Genomic DNA, 17,345 nt, shown 5'->3' with positions numbered 1-17,345 from the left:
CGCTGAGTTTGAAAAAAAAAAAAAGAAAAAAAAATCGGATAACGCTAACATGAAGGTAATATGTCCAGATTCTTAACATCGTTGTCGCCGTCCACGAGTCAGGTATCCGTTCTACACCAAATGCAACTTACAGGCTTGATGTCCATAAACTAGAACAATCTTGGAAATATACATACTAACATATTCTGTAATTTGTCTGAAAAGTCAACAGCGTACAAATTATCGGACTACAATACTATCAATATTAACAAGGAACAATAGAACATGCAACAATAAACATTTATTGTCAGCATCCAACGCCTTTTACCAACGTTTCTGCAGCTGCACAATACCCTGGGATAAAACTCGGCGGTCGTGGATGCAAAGAAATCCGTGAGTGCGTTCCGCAGGTCTCCCTCATTTGCGAAGGATCTCCCACGGAGGTAGTTATCGAGAGAATGAAACAAGTAGTAATCTGTTGGCGCAAGATCCGGTGAATATGGTGGATGGCATAGTGTCTCCCAGCCAAGTTGCTGAAGGGTCTCCGAGTGCTTTTTGCCATATGTGGCTTGGTATGGGCGTGCAGGAACAGTACACCTTTGCGATTCACCAATGCTGGCCCGTTTTGCCGTGGTGCACGGTGCATTTGTAACTGCTGAGAGTAGAGGTCAGCAGTAATGATCTGACCATGTGGAAAAAGCTCATAATGCACCACTTGCCGACAATTTCACTATACAGAGAGCATAACCGTTCATAGGTGCAGAGGTGGTCTTGAGGTGTGAGGAACAGGGTCACGTGGCAACAACCAATGTTTGGTACGCTTGGGAGTGTCATAGAGGACTCACTTTTCGTCACCAGAAAGCAAGCGATCAAAGATGGATGTGTTCAGCTGCCGAGTAAGCAAAGGCAAACAGGCTTTACTCGTTCCTTATTGGTTGTCGACAATGTGTGGGGTACCCACTTGCTTAACTTGTATGACTTCCCTATCCCATGCAGGTCCAGTCTGACTGTTTCGGCGGAAATATGGAACCTTTCTGCAAGTTCATCAAGCGTTAGACCACTGTCCTCCTCGATGGCTGGTTGCAGGGCCTCGTCATCCAATACACGTGACCGTGCAGTGCGAGGTTCATCCGAAAGGCTCAGTTCTCCCGAACGGAATTTCTGGAACCAATGCCTGGCGGTGCATTCGTTCATGGCATTCTTCCCAAATGCCTGGCATTTGCGGCGACTTGATGCGGCAAGTCATAACAAACACACGAACAGGCTGCTTCGATACCTCCATTTTTCTTCTACACTGGACGAGCTATGACTGCTGGGTGTACACAACGTACCTGTATTACTGAAGGTCGATGGTCAGACTAACTTCCGATGGCTTGGCAGGCATATCTGTGGGCGCATGATTAATGGGAAGTCAAAAACGGCAAGAACTTTTTCGGTTGCCTTGTAGTTTGGCAGGTGCGATTTTTAAGTTTAATAAACTGTTACAAATGCTATTCTTGTATTGGCACTGTTTGTATGTGATCAAAAGATAAAATTGATATTACAGTGGTCATGTAAGGTTAAGTTTCGAGTGGTAGATTTTGTGAAGTTTCAATTTAGATTGTTATCCAAAATCTGTTATGTTGACCGTCAATAATAGTTGCTTGGACAATTTGTGCGCAATGTATTATCGCTATTAAACTGCATCCAAATCCAAAAGATGCATTAGTTATGATCACCTTCTCTCAATACACAAGTAGCTCTGTGATCTTTCTAAATACATATAGTACTAGTTTGAAATACGTGAAACGTTCATTAAGATTTCCCCTGACCTAGTTGTAGTTAATGTAAAATCCTGAAATTTTACATGTGTATTGATACATATGTCTGTGATTACGAGGTTAACTTAATCTTTTAACTCCTGATATTTTCTGTATTCCAAGCACTAAACTAAACGAAAGTGTAAAGATGAATCCAATTGAATCCCGAGCGGTGATCAAGTTTCTGGACTTGAGAGGCCGCACACCAAAATAAACATTTGAAGAGATGAAAGAGACTTATGGAGAGGATGACCAATCATGTAATGCTGTGAAGCACTGGCATTGTCAGTTGAAGTGTGATCGGAATTCTGTAAAACGGTCCCCATTCCAGAGCGACTCTAGTCCATCATTGATGAACACATCATTGAGCAAGTAGAAGCTGCCATCTTGGAGGATCGCTACATAAATATTCGCCAGCTAGCTAAAGATATGGTCATGCTGACAGTTTTTTAACAGCATCGAATAATGATGATTTCCTAACGAAGGATACCACAATTGTAGGGCCATATTATGCTTTACTGCTGCAGAAATTGTGTTATTCTATCAAAGCCAAGAGGCGTGGAATGCTGACCAAATGTGTCCGTGTTCTTCAAGACAGCGCTTCAGTTCACAACTCGCATGTTACCCAGGCAGAAGGACAATCCTAACCAACTAATTAATTATATCGCCTATGGAGCCCGGAGATTGAACACTGCATACACAAAAGCTCTTCATTGTCTTCTGTCCTTAGCCAAACTGGATCCAGTTTCTGCTTTGTATTCGTATTTCTGCAAGATCCATCTTAATGAATGTCGTCCTCCCATCTGCGCCTAGGTCTTTCTGATTGTCTTTCCTCAATTTAGTTTCTAATTAAAGTTTTGAAAGCGTTCCTGGTTTCTTTCATTCTAGCTACATGACCTGCCCACCTGAGCCTCCGAGACGTGATGACCCTAACAATGTTTGGTAAACGGTATAAATTATGCAGTTCCTTGGTACAAAGTTTCCGCCATTCCCCATTTTCCTCCCTGTTGGGACCGCATATTCGCTTTAGTAGTTTCTTCTCAAGTACTTTTAGTCTGCGCTGCTTTTCCTTAAAGTAAGCGACCGTGTTTCACAACCATATAGCAAAACAAGCATAATTATTGTGTTATATTTTTAGCTTCAAATTCTTCGACAGAATTCGCGAAGATAAACGATTTTGGATTGAATAATAACATGAATTCCCGCTTTCTGTCGACATTTAATTTCTTCGTGGATATCATTTTGGTCTGTTAATATTAATTTTATATTAGATATTTGAAAGTATTCACTTTGTCGAAAGTATTATTTCATATTTTAACGCATGATCGTGTGGGTATGAACTGTCTTCCTAACCATGAAGTCATGTTTGAAGGGAAAGCATTTTAGAGACAATGAAGAAGTCATGGCCTCTGGAACAGTCTGCGGACTTATACAAAGTCCTTACAGGTGCATAAAGCGATGGAGAAAGTGTGTGGCCATTGGAAGCTCCTATGTAGAGGAGGATTAATGGCTGTGCCAAATTTCATTGATCTCAGTCAACAGTAAGTGCGTTAGGAGAAATCTTTAATGAACACCCACGTATAAGATACCTTATTTTTCTTTCTGAAAGTAGCCGTCTTCTTTGGACGTCCTAACATTTAAAATTTTCTTCACTCCTAAAACAATTGTGTGTGCAGGAGAAATTCATTGCGCATATACCAATACGGTATTTATACTTAAATTACCATTAAGGATTATTAAGTCTGAGAAACAAGCCAAAAGGCGAGTACTCACCGCAAAAAAATTATAACGGAGTTTTCTTCTACATGTAACAAGTAACGCTTTCGAAACAACCTTCTTCCGTCATTGGCTTGCTTAAAATTCAGAAAGGATTTGATATATATATATATATTAAGCAAGTCGATGAAGGAAGAATGTTCTTCCGAAAGCACTATTGGTTACGTGTAGAAGAAAACTCTGCTGTAATTCTTCTGCGGTGAGTATTAGCCTTTTTGCTTGTTTCTCATTAAATAACATCACTGCTCGCAATATTGTGATGTTATTAAGTCTGTTTTATTAGTATGTACAGAAGATGTACGTTTTCTTAAAAAAAAAAAAATAATAAATAAAATAAAATAAAATAAAATAAAATAAAAATAAAAATTAGTCTCGAAATCTTTTAAGCTAGTTGATCCCAAATGGTTTCATCTTGAGGTCCATCCTCATCCAACATATTTCTTATTGTGTAATCGAGTGTAAATTACATGTAACGCAACACATCCATCTTTTGACAAGTACAATATAGATTTGATTCACAGTAATCAGTTTATCTGATTTCTAATTCTAGTTCCCAACTTTTAAATTCTCGTTAGTCCTGTCCGCCAACTTTATATAATATATTATGCTCCCGAGTATACTAACTAATAGATTCCCGAGTATCATTTTCTAAGCTTATCTCCGATTCATATATAATAGAAGGACTGAAGTTGATAATTTAACTATCATAACACGAACTTAAGAAATATGTTTTTCATTTTGTTTTTAGGGCGAATCTAAGCGCGTAGCATCGCAGGCAGTGGCATCATCGGTTGCAGGCGGTGCAATAGAACTTCATTCTTCTGTTCCACTATCTCAGTTGCATCCTTCTATGGTTCTAGTCGGCAAGAGAGATACGTCACAAAATAGGAGAAGCTTAACTGACAATAAAAGCAGTAGTAAAATTGATAAGGAAACTCCAATTGGTTTTGTAACCATTCCGAAGGAAATTCTTTCTGAGGTGAGTTCATATTTTCCGCAAGTTAGTGTGTAAATGGTAAAAATACAATTGAATGCACGATGAAGTAATTAGGGCAATTGTGAAATGAGAAAACAATTATTTGAAGAAAATTCATGAAAATAGTATTTTTTTGCATCATATTCGAAAAGAGTGCGAATATGTTTCTAAGATTATCAGCTATAAAGTTTCGCCAGTATATTCAAAAGCTTAGTATTTAGTAGTGGCTCTAGACTTGTATACAATTACAATTATATAACATGTATTGGGTACTGTTTAACAATCTGAAATTCACATCGTAATATTGGAGCTGCAGTAACTTCTTATTTGTATGGCCGCGCTAAAAAAGTATTGAAGATTCATCTTTCTTTTAATAATTTTTCACGTTTAGCTGTAACTGGGAAGTTTTGGTAGTAATCTTGAAGTAAAAACTTCAACAAACGAAGTACAAAATTACCTTTTTTCTCTCTTTAGAATTCCACCTACAATTTGAAGTATAGACCTTTATAAAGACAAAGTAATAATCTTTAGTTCTGTACCATTTTTATTTTTTTAAACTATTGATTAAATGAGAAAATATTTTGCTAACTAATTGGTTCATATTAGCTTTGCTATCTTAGATAATTTAAACTAGAAAAACAAAATCACTAAACAAAGCAACATTTATTTTAAAATAATAACTTTGTGGCAGTTTCTGTCAGTGTCTGATGGTGTTCAGTTAATTGGCGAAACTCTCACACAGTTATTGTTTTAAAATTCTAGTTCAAAATTCTAGATTTGTTTTTCTAGTTCAAAATTATTTTGTTATTTCTTTGGAATGACTAGAAGTTTTATTTGTAATTTTACTGATTTATTCTTGTACTAAGTTTAATTAATTGTCCCCTACTTTTTCGAAGTGAATTAGCATTACATATAAATTCACTTTTACCTAAATTAAGTAGATTTTATTAGATATTATAATTACAAATAACAAAATTTAATTTTCTTTAAGTAGATTTCAAGATCACAAAATACATCTAAAGAAATCCATAAATTCAAACGAGTAAATTACGTTCATTTCGAAGAGAACAGAAAAATAAGGGATTTGAATACTATGCGTATAATTGCAAATTCCGTTAATGAAAATCAAGAACCAAGTTTCAACTTTATTTCCTTTTGATATACTTTGATCAGCTAAAACATTATAATCACCTATCTAATAACTGGTATGTCCACTTAATGCTTGCAGGACACCAGCAATATGGTTTGGTATGGAAGCAATGAAGCTTTCGTAGGTGGCTACAGGCATGGCGCACCATATCTACACACACAAGTTACTTAATTCCTGTAAATTCCGCGATGAGATCGGATCTGACGCTCAATGACATCCTAAAAATATTTAATTGAGTTAAGATCGGGTGAGTCTGAGAAACAGTGTGGCATCTGAATGAACTTCACCACTGTTCTCGAACCAAGTAACACAACATCGACTTTGTGACAAGGGAAGTTGTCCTGCTGAAAGATGTTTGCAAGCTGGAAAGACATAAGGGTAGACAAGGTAGACAACATCTACCCTTTAGAATTTTGCGTGCATTAAGGTTAGGTCTTTTCGTAACATAAAACTTGATATAATTTCTTTTCTGTTCTCTCTTTTCTTTTTTCTTTCTTAACGTTGAAACTAGATCCTTTTCTAGAACCTGCTTCCATGTAAGTAGACAGATCTCCCAGCGTCTAGGGGAACCTTGAACATTATCCTTGTGTTGGATTCATATTTCTTGCACCAACTTATAGAAGGTAGGAATACCAGCTGCGCGCGAGATAAAGAGCCAAATACTCGCTGTGTACAATTCTTCGAAAGATAGTCGGGATTCTGTCTATTACAGGGTTGCCAGTCTAGTTTATTTTAAGGTAGATTTGTAAGTGCAGAAACACTGCTACTTTCTTCTTGTTGTCTTTCGAGCTCCCTCTGTAAAATGTTAAATTGTTATAACGTGCCTTTGAAGAACGATTTTTTTAAACACATTTTGACAAGTAGAAGTGAGGTAATTACGGGGATTTTTTTCTTTTTCGTGTGTGTGTGTTTACATCCCCCCCCCCCCAAAAAAAAAAAGAAAAACTGTCAGCATGATCTTATCCACTGAGGATTGGACACAAGCCTTCTTTAGAGTTTATTAGTAAGTATGGTTCCATTGCTTTGACTGGACCTTAGTGTCTGATTCATAGTGATGGACCCACTTTTCATTCTAAGTTATTAACCTATTGAAAAAGTCCTCCTGGTTTTCGTGGTACAGGGTCAAAAGTTCCTGGGAACAAGTGACTCTTTCCTACTTTTGGAAAGGTGTTAGTAGCCGGAGAACCCGTTCGAGTAGACACCTTATGCATGTGCAAATGCTTATAGATTGTTTTTCCACATCTACATACTTATCTTGACATCTTCGGCTAATTGGCGAATAGTTATGTGGCGATCCTCCAGAGTGGAGGCTTCTACTTGCCCAATGGTGTCTTCATCAATAGTGGACTGAGGTCGCCCTGGAATAAGGACCATTTCTACGGAAATCCGAGTACACTTGAACTGACGATGCCTGTGCTTTACAGCATCACATGATGGGTCATTCTCTCCATCATTTCGTATGCAGCGCATCACTCTGTTCTTTGAGAGAGATGGAGGCGAAAATCTGCGCCGGATTCATGCCTAAAATGGACCACTAATGTTCAGTTATATTTGGGCCTACGAATTTTTTGAGCCGGGAAAAGTATTCAACTTCATCGCGTTGATCCTTAAACGAGGCCGAAGCAACTATATCTGTGTGAATGGTCGCATTGTTATCCTGAAACGTGGCGTTATTACCCGGAAACAACATCTGAACCGTAGGATAGAAATGGTTCCCTAAAATGGTGAGGTGCTGCTTGAGTTCCTGAGTTATTTGCTCCACAGTCACACGACGGTCCTGAGTGACAATCCGCCTTAATTCTTGGCGGAATCTTTCATTGAGGGATTTCTTGCGACCACTCTTCACCGATGTGGTATTGCTGTGAGTTTTGTAAATCGCCATCACTTTGGACATTGTCCCTTGCGAGATACCTAATATTTCCCATTTCGTCATGCTTGCACTACATTTTACTCTCCTTGAAAATCAGAAAGGTCGTCCATTTTACTTTATCACTGTCTGATCAGTTCAATGCATATTGTCGTTCTACTACTACTCTTGTAGTACGATATTTGCCCTAACGCACCACCACTAACAGCCCGGTGCTGCGATCGCCAACCCAGATATCTGACATGTTTTTAACTCCAAATCTTCCCATTAAAATGAAGCTCTGTTAATACATCCATTCTACAACAAATCAAAGCTTTGATGTCCTCTAAGAGTGGTCTCACGCCATGTTAAGCAGGGAAGTTTCATTGTTTTGATAACGATAATAATCATATGCATGCATTTCCTTTTCATAATTTCTTTGATATCGATTGCCAACATGAATTTCCCGCCCTTAATCTACTTTTGCTTGTAATAATATGTTGGGTAAAATAGATTTTTATATATTTATTCTTGAAGGAACGTCTAGACCCTCTTCATGATAGTGAAAGCTGCAGTGAAACAGATAACCGAGATCAACAAGGTGATATAAAATTCCATCCGAGTGATGTACGCAGTATTTCTGATAAAATAGTGGACGTCGCACGAGAAGAAATACAAAATAAACTGGACCCTCTTTTAGCGGAATTAAAGAAATATATCGATAAGAAAGAAAACAAAAGTCTGGTAAGTTCAAGTCTACATTCCTTTTTTTGTGCCGGTATGAAATTGTAGCAGTGTGTAATATTATACTTAATGCAGCAATCAACGAAGATTTATTCGTCGTTATACGTTATTTCGAGTATCAATCGAAACGATTTAGGATGTCTTATTTTATTTCTACCGGTTTATAATCTGGAATTCGTAAACTTATCAAGTGAAGAAAAGGAGCTACCTATCTACATGCCTGAATCCCATCCCACAATTGCCAGTTAAAGTCGATATTGAAACGAATTGATTGATACGAGTACACATCAACCCCTACAAAATTCTTGAACTATCTAGCTTGCGTTTCTCTCGTGGAGTCTTAGTAACGGGATTAACTAAAATAAGACGAACAGTAAAAACATTAAACAGTATCCTTTTCGATTTGTTCTTATACTTTTGATCACTATGACCAAGGTTCTAGGCGAAAGCGAAAAGCTATGTAGCTCAAGAATTTCGGCAAGAACTGAAAACAAGAATAATCAATGTAATTAACAAATTACTAATATGTGTATGCATTCAGTAAATTTAAAATCATTTTTTGTCCATTTTGCTGGTACACACCGTTTCTTGATTTTTACAATGTAGTACGCCACAAAGATTATAGTGAACCCCCAGTTGTAACTTCTCAGGGAAAAGTGTTGCAGATATTTTGGACAAATGTCCTGCTGGAATGACGCAGTACTTACTGCATTTTTTCCTCTTCATTTCCCATTTTTAACCATTTCTTGTACTATCTGTAGAAAACCCGCAGTACAGCTTCAAGTATTAGATACCGTATATTATTAACATTTTTAAGAACAGTTAGTGTAAGTGTTTGTTCTTAATTTTGAATTCAGTTTCATGTAATTAAAGAGAATTTTCGTATTCTCTGTGAAAAGATAGATAAATATATATATACAAAGTTGCTTTTTGCAATTTCAAAGCTACATAGGTATCAAATTTTGCTGATGGCCAGGGAAATGGAAATGCCAATTTTATAACTAAAAGATTACTTCGGCAATTTCCAAAGAAATTCGAACTTAAATGTTGTTTGAAAAGTTCTAGTATGTGATGAACCAGTTTGATTGGTTACAGATCTCATTTATTGCATTTTCTTAATATGTGCCTGTAATGTAAATCTGCATCAATGTAGTATTTGTAATTTCTATTACTTGTTTGTGTGCAGTGGCTGTTTGTATACAATGAATAATTATGTACTTAAACGTTTTGGTTTGGATATGTACTCCGCAAGTTTAGATCATGAACGCTCCTAAAGATATGGTTTACTCCTTTTTCTTCTGAACAATTCTAAGTGAAAAAAGAATTAGATTGACACAGTGGCGTATTTACGATTTTGTTTCGGGAGGGGCTTTGCTAACTTTGGGGGGGGGGGCTTTGCCTGAAAATGTGAAAATTCTGCAAGATATTTTATATACTTTACTATAGTAAGATTTCGGGGAGGGCTTAAGCCCGGAAGCCCTCCCCCTAAATACGCCACTGGATTGACACAAGAATCTAGATAAGCAATCAGTAAATTAATGTTGAAATTGGAATTAAGTATATAATGTGAACCTGGGTTGTTACTCCTTTAAAATCTGAATGGAATGTAGCCTTAATTTTGGTAGAGCGAATTTGAGCGAACCCAGATTGGTGACATTAGACTAAGGTACATCCTAAATTACCTTATCTCGCTAATACTTTTAAGAACGCACCTATAATGTGCTTATGACATAGAGCTTGGGGTTTTTCCACCACTACGGCAAAACAGAACCGTAGAGGCAAATAAAAGAGACTTGTTATCACAAAAGTCGACGATACAATTGTTAAGCGTTTTTTGGAGTTCCAATATCTCTCTATTTATTCGGCAATAACTGTTATCGCTGTTCAGTCTTCTGACTGTTGACTGTCTACGAACTCCTCACGACTCACTCCTTCACTGACTTTTGACCAAAAAACTGGATTAATTATTCAACCAAAGATGCGTGCATTACAGCAGATGGCTTTTAAAATTCGGGTCAAAGTCATACACATGCATATGAGATTCCTCTGAAGAAATTTGCGTTAACTCATTCCTCTTAAAATGGAGCATCATGTCAGCACTCTGCATTTACATAACTTACATAAAGCTGTCCTATGCAATGTGTTGATGTTAAACATGAAATTACAAAACTGCTTACAATCAAATAGACAATTTACATCATTTACATTCGCAGACTATGTTTTCCGACATCACACATACCATAACCAAAACAAATAATCTTTGTGAATTATTACAGTTTAAAATGAAAATGAACAATGTTTTAAATTAATAAAATGAATTATCAAGATCCCTTGACAATAATTTTAACAAAAAATACACAAAATCTAATTTAAGCAGGATTATTATTTAATTACCATAGACTGTTTTTCTTTAACTGCCCGTCGGTTTAACCACCCATCTTCCAAAGGTAATTTTTATCAGCTGCGCTCGGTGTTCCACATTAATAATAAACATACGCATAAAAATAGTAAATATTGTACTGAACTTCATTCAGTATTGTAGGCTCAGGCGTATTTTTTTCAGTTTTGTGTTTTTGTTCAATCAGTACACATATACCGTAAATACGTGTATAGTTTGTGTGATAGTCTAGTGTGGTTTATTCAATATACAGTATTTCGTTCATCTGAGTGCCACTGGAGCATCTTGGAGTCGAAACTTTTGATCCGGTATGTTAAAATTATTGAATTATAATTATTTTTTTTTTTAATACCTCTATAGAGATGGTATACAATGTAGTGACAATTTTCGTCTTCACGTACTTTTTTCGTTATCCGACCAGGACCCGGGCCTCTTGTGAAAGTCTACTGTAATGTGTTTCTATATGAAATTGTATAGAAAAACAATATATTTATTGCATAAGAATGAGTACTATATTCCGCGAATTTTGTGTTGTCGGGTGTATATGCATGAACTTATATATTTAACGGAAGTAACGAGACATATTTGTAGATAAAACGTACATTTATCAGAAGTATTACACCTATACTGCATCGAATATAGGAGAAAATAATTGTATTGAAGTAATTTAAAGGACGGTGAATGTGAATAATATTATATACTACGAATTAATTTAGAATAATTGAGGAACAACCAAGCACTATTGTTATCGTACTATCTGAACAACTGAAAGGGTCATATACATCCTTGCTCCGCTAAATATTAATGTCCGTTCTTCATACATTGTAATTAGTAATTAACGCTGCATGCCACATCTGTCGCATCGTGTCGATGTAGTTAACTTACGTTTTAATTAGTTTTCATGCAATATTTCCACGTCCAATATTGACAACGAACTCAGATTTTCTTATGAAATGAAATCAATCCTTATTACTAGCATTTGTTTTGAAAATTATTTGGATTCTAGTATAAATACATAACTTTAAATGTTAAAGTTTGTGTCTCCGTCAGTTGTGTATCTCATGCTTGTCGCGAATTGCACCATCTACGAAGTCCGGATGAACGAAACATAATTGTCTATGTCGCTCTACCTGCATTCGTGTTACTGGAGGTCTACGAGTCTAGAGCTTGCGTGAAGAATAAGAGATCTGATTTGCTACCAAATGAAATGGAAATATCTCTAACAGAAGCGTTTTAAAGTGAAAGTACTCTAAAATAGTGACTTCAATAGTTATATTCTTCTTCAGACTTTGTTAGAACACTGAAGCAATAGAATACCTGTACCTGTATGCTTTATTAGCTTCATATATTTAAGTTGTAACCATTTGAGGGAGACGTTGCCACATCTCTATCCGTGTTTCTACCTGTTGCTAAAAGGACGAAAAATATTATCGACGTGTAAGAAATAAAGTGGCTGCAAAACACAACTTATGTGAATGCTTAGTGGTCTTCCCGCAGATTAAAAACCTCGTTCAGGGTACTGTTTGTTCGGAGTTTTCGTTATGGAAATGACAAGTTTAAAAAAAAAAAAAATGCCCTGAGTGCTTCAGAAATGAAATGTTGTAGGTTTAAGACACATGCAAATAAACCTTTTGGTAAATATCGAAATATGAAGGCAAAATTTAAATTTTCTCCATTGAGAAATTCATGTACGTGCATGTACGTAAGGAAACATTGACCATTAATATCCGTGTAAAAGAAGCCAAAACATTACTTGTATAATCGTATTTTTTGGTCATTTTCCATAAAGGAAAATAATTAGAGTAATACACAAATAATTTCATAGCTTATACAGATAAGTAAAACATGATTATTATGCCCTTTTGATATAACTCTATTCACTTTAGGGAAAGTGGAGGATAATAGCTTCATGAAGAAAATAGCTTCGAAATGAAACGAACGATAATTAGACACATAAAATGTTAGTGGCAGCACCTATTATAGACCAGTTACTTCATGCATCGATCATGACGTAGTACTTTGTATATGACTTCATTAATTACGTCGCACTATGTAAAATGCTTGTAGAACTTTTTAATCCAGTCTTGTATCGCTTTTCGTAATACAAGTAAGTTTCGTTTCACGCTATGAAACTATGGTAGAATTCCAAATTCTATGAATTCAATATTCAAACCTGAAGTAGTACACCTATAACTAGTGGTTGCAATAGATTAATAAGGTAAAAGATAGAACCTATTCCTCAGACGCTGAATTGGTATCAATAAACCATTACTCACTATCCCTTAGTGTTTTTTGTTCTATGGCGATAAAGGTTCAAAGCGGAAATCGTTCATTTGAACAGTTCCGGTTTGAGTAGGATGTTGATGAAGCAGATGGAATCTACTCTTGGGAAGCCGAATCAATTTCAGAAAAGTGCATTTGCATATCTCTTACCAATTTTGCTCTACGGGAATCAGTATTAAAACCGGAGGTAGTAAATATTGCAACCACTTCCGGTTTTCGTAGTGTTGTGGGTTGTGATAGTGTTCTGTGTTCTCTTGAGACCCTGAATCGTTTCCAGAAAACTCCTTGTTGCCATATAATACTATTTTGGTGTATGGCGATAAATGTTGAAACCGGAAATGACTAATTTGAATCACTTCCGGTCTGAATAGAGGGTTAACGGAGGAAATGGAACCTATTCTTGGAACCCTGAATCAATTGCAACAAACAATATCTCGATATCTCGTACCGTTTTTGCTCTATGGAAATCAGTATTGAAACTGGAAATAGTAAATTTCAACCATTTCCGATTTCGGGTTCTGATGATATGTTCTTTAGAGACCCAGAATCGATTACAGAAAACAGCTTGTCGTTATTTATTACCATTTTTGTTCTATGGCAAGAAAAGTAAAAACCGAAAATGGTTAACTCGAATCATGTCTGTTTTGAATAGGGGGTTAATGGAGGAGATAAAGTATATTCTTGGGACGCTGGATGATTACAGAAAACCACTTCTCGATATCTCTACCCGTTTTTGCTCTAATACCTGTTGACAGGCGGACGGACGGGCAAAGCCGTTCTGTAAAACTTCCGATACTTATGCATAGAATAGTTTGGGAGTCTAATAAAACAAATATTTGATGAGAACTAAACTGTCCCGCTGATATGTGCTAATATAATATAGAAAACTTTGCATATATAAGCGCGAAATGTGTCAAGTTACTGCTGTACTAAGAATTGAAAATGTTCTCACCGTTGGTTTGGTTAGGCTGACGTAAAAAGAAATATCAAGGATTGTTCTAAGGATTACCATATGACCTATGAAACGTCACTAGAAAGTAAGACAGTGTTTCTATATGTTAATATAAGATATTTTCACTAACTTAAATTACACAGTCCTGGCAACATCGATTTTTAGTTCTTTATTCAGTTAAATTGGAACAGCGTATTTCCATGCTCTGAAATAGAAGTGTCCAATCAACTATATTATAAAATTGAATAAAATAATTGTAGTCCAACATGTTTACATACATATGAAAGAAAACAGCCCATGGAAAAAACATATTCGGCAGTTCTGAAGAAGTAATCTATCTGACGATTCTCATACATGCATTTGACACTATAAGAGGGTTATTGTTTTCACATCACTTTTAACTGGTGCTTGTCTGTCTGTTGAACACGTGCAATGCTTCTAAACGAAAGGTCTTGCAGTTTATGAAAAGAGAAAACCACTGTGTTCTCTTTGTAAGGTTTTAGTCTTTATGCAACGAACAGAAATTATGATGAAAAATAAATGTTAACTAAAAACTCTTGTACACTCGCAGACAAAAGTAGTTGAAAGCGAAAGTTTGGATACAAAGTCCAAGTTTTAGATTATTTAGAATAAGGATGTTCAATTAATTATTTTATTTATTCATTTACCATTGTGTGCTTCTAAATCAGAGGTAGAAATGTTTGTAACGTCGAGATATTAAATATGCCCCAGAAAGTCTGAGAAATGACTGCACTTCTTAGAACTACTGTCACACTTTCATTTAGCATGTACTCATTAATTGAAACATGACAACTTGTTAATAGTACTGTCTTGAACGGAAACTTTTCCATGATAATAAGATTATGTCCCCAAATAATATTATATAATAAAACTTCAGTATTAACTTAGTAAACCCGATTTTATTGTTAAGTCATAATAAATACAGTGTTGCAATTCTTTTGGCTTTTATTCAGAAATTATATGGTAATATTTTAGAGTGAATTGTGGTGCATTCATTATTCTATACATACGTACTAGAAAAAAGATTTAGCTATGGTAAAAGTACACAACATATTTCTGAATCTCTTTGGGGTCACAAAAATTGCATTTAATGATTGCTTTATAATCTTACACAAACTGATGCTGTTTGGAGGTAGAATCATAAAGTCGGATTAAACTGGAAACTCTTCGAAGGGAGATAGCGGATTGAGTCAATAATCAGGCTTTCGGTCTTGAATCATATTCCACGATACCAGAACAAATGGAGCATATTGGTTGATCGTCTTGAACTTCGAATGTCTTCCCATGCACAGGCTGTTTGCATCTCTGCAATTATACAGACATAATCCAATTAGTGCTGCAATATACTATTGTTATAGAGCATCAGCTTTAAGTTTCACGAAAAGTATAATTTCATTCAAACAGAATTTTTTTGGAAATATACTTAAATTTAAAATGTTAACTTTTTTGCTCGTTTTGCCAAAATTAGTGTTTTGGAGGTTTGTGAGACATATTCCCACTTCCAATTAAATGCTTTGCTTTCTCTTATTGTGAAAATAATACGTGAATGATTGGAAGTGAATTTGCTTAAATATTACCACCTTTGAAGTGTACAGGGTGGCGCAGGGTAACGGAAAATTTTGAAATAAAGTAAATTTGCACAAATAAACACAGGAAAAACATCTTTTATTGAAGAAAGTGTATGTATACAGTATGCCATTTACGTTTTCGTTACAAAATATCACAAACTGTCTCTTTACTTCTTAAAAGTGACATCGAAAATATATGCCCCCTTTCGACGTTCACATTTTAGTGCTTCCTCGTAGCTGAGGGGTTAGCATATGCGCCTTTGGCGTGGAAGTCCTATGGTTATGCCCTTTGGGCTAAAAGAAATGGATGATTACTGAAAGTGAACGATTATAAAAGAGTTGGTGGAATTATAATGTGAAAGGAAATAAGAGAACCCAAGAAAATAAACGAACGTGATGTTGTCCACTACAAGCTCAAATGGCCTGGGATGGAACCAGAAAGCTTTCGCACCAAAAGTGAGCGCTCTACCACTGAGCAACCCTGCCCCGTACTTCCTTTGAGAATCAGCATAGATAACATTATTGTTTTCACTTAAAGATAGGAAAGCTTGAACGATTTTCACTTAATCACTTATGAAATCAAAACTCTTTCCTAACATAGCTCCAAAGACCTACAGTGAAGCCATTTGAGTACTACAGGGAGTCCATAAAATCCTGCAGGAAACTAGAACTCCAAAACTTCGAAACCGTTACGTTTAGGTGTATACATTTTTGGGGTTGGAAGAAGGGAAGTTTAAAGTTTTGTTCTGGCCACAATGCTCGATGGCGTTTGCGCTGATAATCACGTGACTTAAGATGGCGTCCATTAAAGGAAAGGCACAATGTGTTTTGTGGTTTGCGGAATTAAAATCTTCCGTTTCAGTGCGCAGAAAGTTCCAAACAACGTATGGGAAAACATTCTTAGCAGAAACAAATATCAAGAGATGGTACGAGAAGTTCAAAAAAATGGGAATTGTGTCAGATTTACCACGCAGTGGAAGGCCAGGAACGAGTGACGATGTGATTCACACGTTGCAGGACAGCGTAGCCAAGAGTCCAATGAAATCGCTTAAATGTAGGTCATTGGAACTGGGAATACCGAAGTCAACGTTACACAAGATCGTACGCAAGAATTTGAAGGTCCGGCCCTATAAGTTAAAATTTGTGCACGAGCTGATAGGGGAAGACTGTGACATGAGAATGGAATTCTGTGAGTCAATGCTTACCCGCTTACAAGAAGATGGTGACCTTCTGTCTCGATTTCTGTTTACAGATGAAGCCACATTTCATGTGTCGGGAAAAGCGAACAGGCACAACTGCCGAATTTGGGGGGTGGAAAATCCACGTGAATTCGAGGAGCACAAGCGGTAGTCCCAAAGTCAATGTATGGTGGGCTGTTTCAATGGACCACATTATCGGCCCTTTTTTTCTTCGAGGAAGAGACGGTAAATGGTAACAATTATCTGAACATGCTACAGACATTCCTTTTGCCAGAACTGACTAGATTAGGCATCCTTAATGAGGTCCACATGCAACAGGATGGGGCACCGCCGCACTATGCCCTTCAAGTTCGACAGTTTCCTAACAAAGAATTTAAGGAGAGATGGATTGGCCGAAGAGGACCCACACCTTGGCCTGCAAGATCACCAGATTTGTAGCTTTGTGATTACTGGCTGTGGGGACACGTGAAGACCAAGGTGTATTCGCAGAAGCCAGCTAACCTGCACGATCTCAAGAACAAAATAACTTATGTGATTTTGAATATTCCAGATGAGCACCGCCAACACGCAATTCTTGGTTTCCCAAAAAGACTGCAAGAATGTTTGGACGTAAATGGTGCACAATTGGAGGTTTTGCGATGAATCTTAACTAGT

General features: G+C 36.5%; 2 protein-coding genes across 7 annotated transcripts in view; one reads left to right on the top strand and one right to left on the bottom strand.

The window, feature by feature from the left end:
• The window catches only part of LOC145694726 (uncharacterized), a 127,618-nt gene that overhangs the window by 48,362 nt on the left and 61,911 nt on the right, over positions 1 to 17,345 (top strand). For 5 of the 6 annotated variants that reach the window (XM_081771282.1, XM_081771279.1, XM_081771280.1 and 2 more), the window contains exons 8-9: positions 4,303 to 4,533; positions 8,064 to 8,270. In XM_081771282.1, the coding sequence (XP_081627408.1) occupies positions 4,303 to 4,533; positions 8,064 to 8,270 (438 nt within the window). The remainder of the gene's footprint in view (positions 1 to 4,302; positions 4,534 to 8,063; positions 8,271 to 17,345) is intronic. The other variant, XM_081771283.1, reaches the window with a different exon arrangement.
• The window catches only part of LOC145694020 (leupaxin-like), a 32,632-nt gene continuing 30,090 nt past the window's right edge, over positions 14,804 to 17,345 (bottom strand). Inside the window, exon 5 of the mRNA XM_081770159.1 lies at positions 14,804 to 15,229. Within this exon, the coding sequence (XP_081626285.1) occupies positions 15,122 to 15,229 (108 nt within the window). The 3' untranslated portion in view covers positions 14,804 to 15,121. The remainder of the gene's footprint in view (positions 15,230 to 17,345) is intronic.

The sequence above is a fragment of the Thermobia domestica genome, chromosome 9 (genome assembly GCF_964235325.1).
Source record: "Thermobia domestica chromosome 9, izTheDome1.hap1.1, whole genome shotgun sequence".
NCBI classification, from domain to species: domain Eukaryota; kingdom Metazoa; phylum Arthropoda; class Insecta; order Zygentoma; family Lepismatidae; genus Thermobia; species Thermobia domestica.
This window is presented reverse-complemented; position numbering and strand designations above follow the sequence as displayed.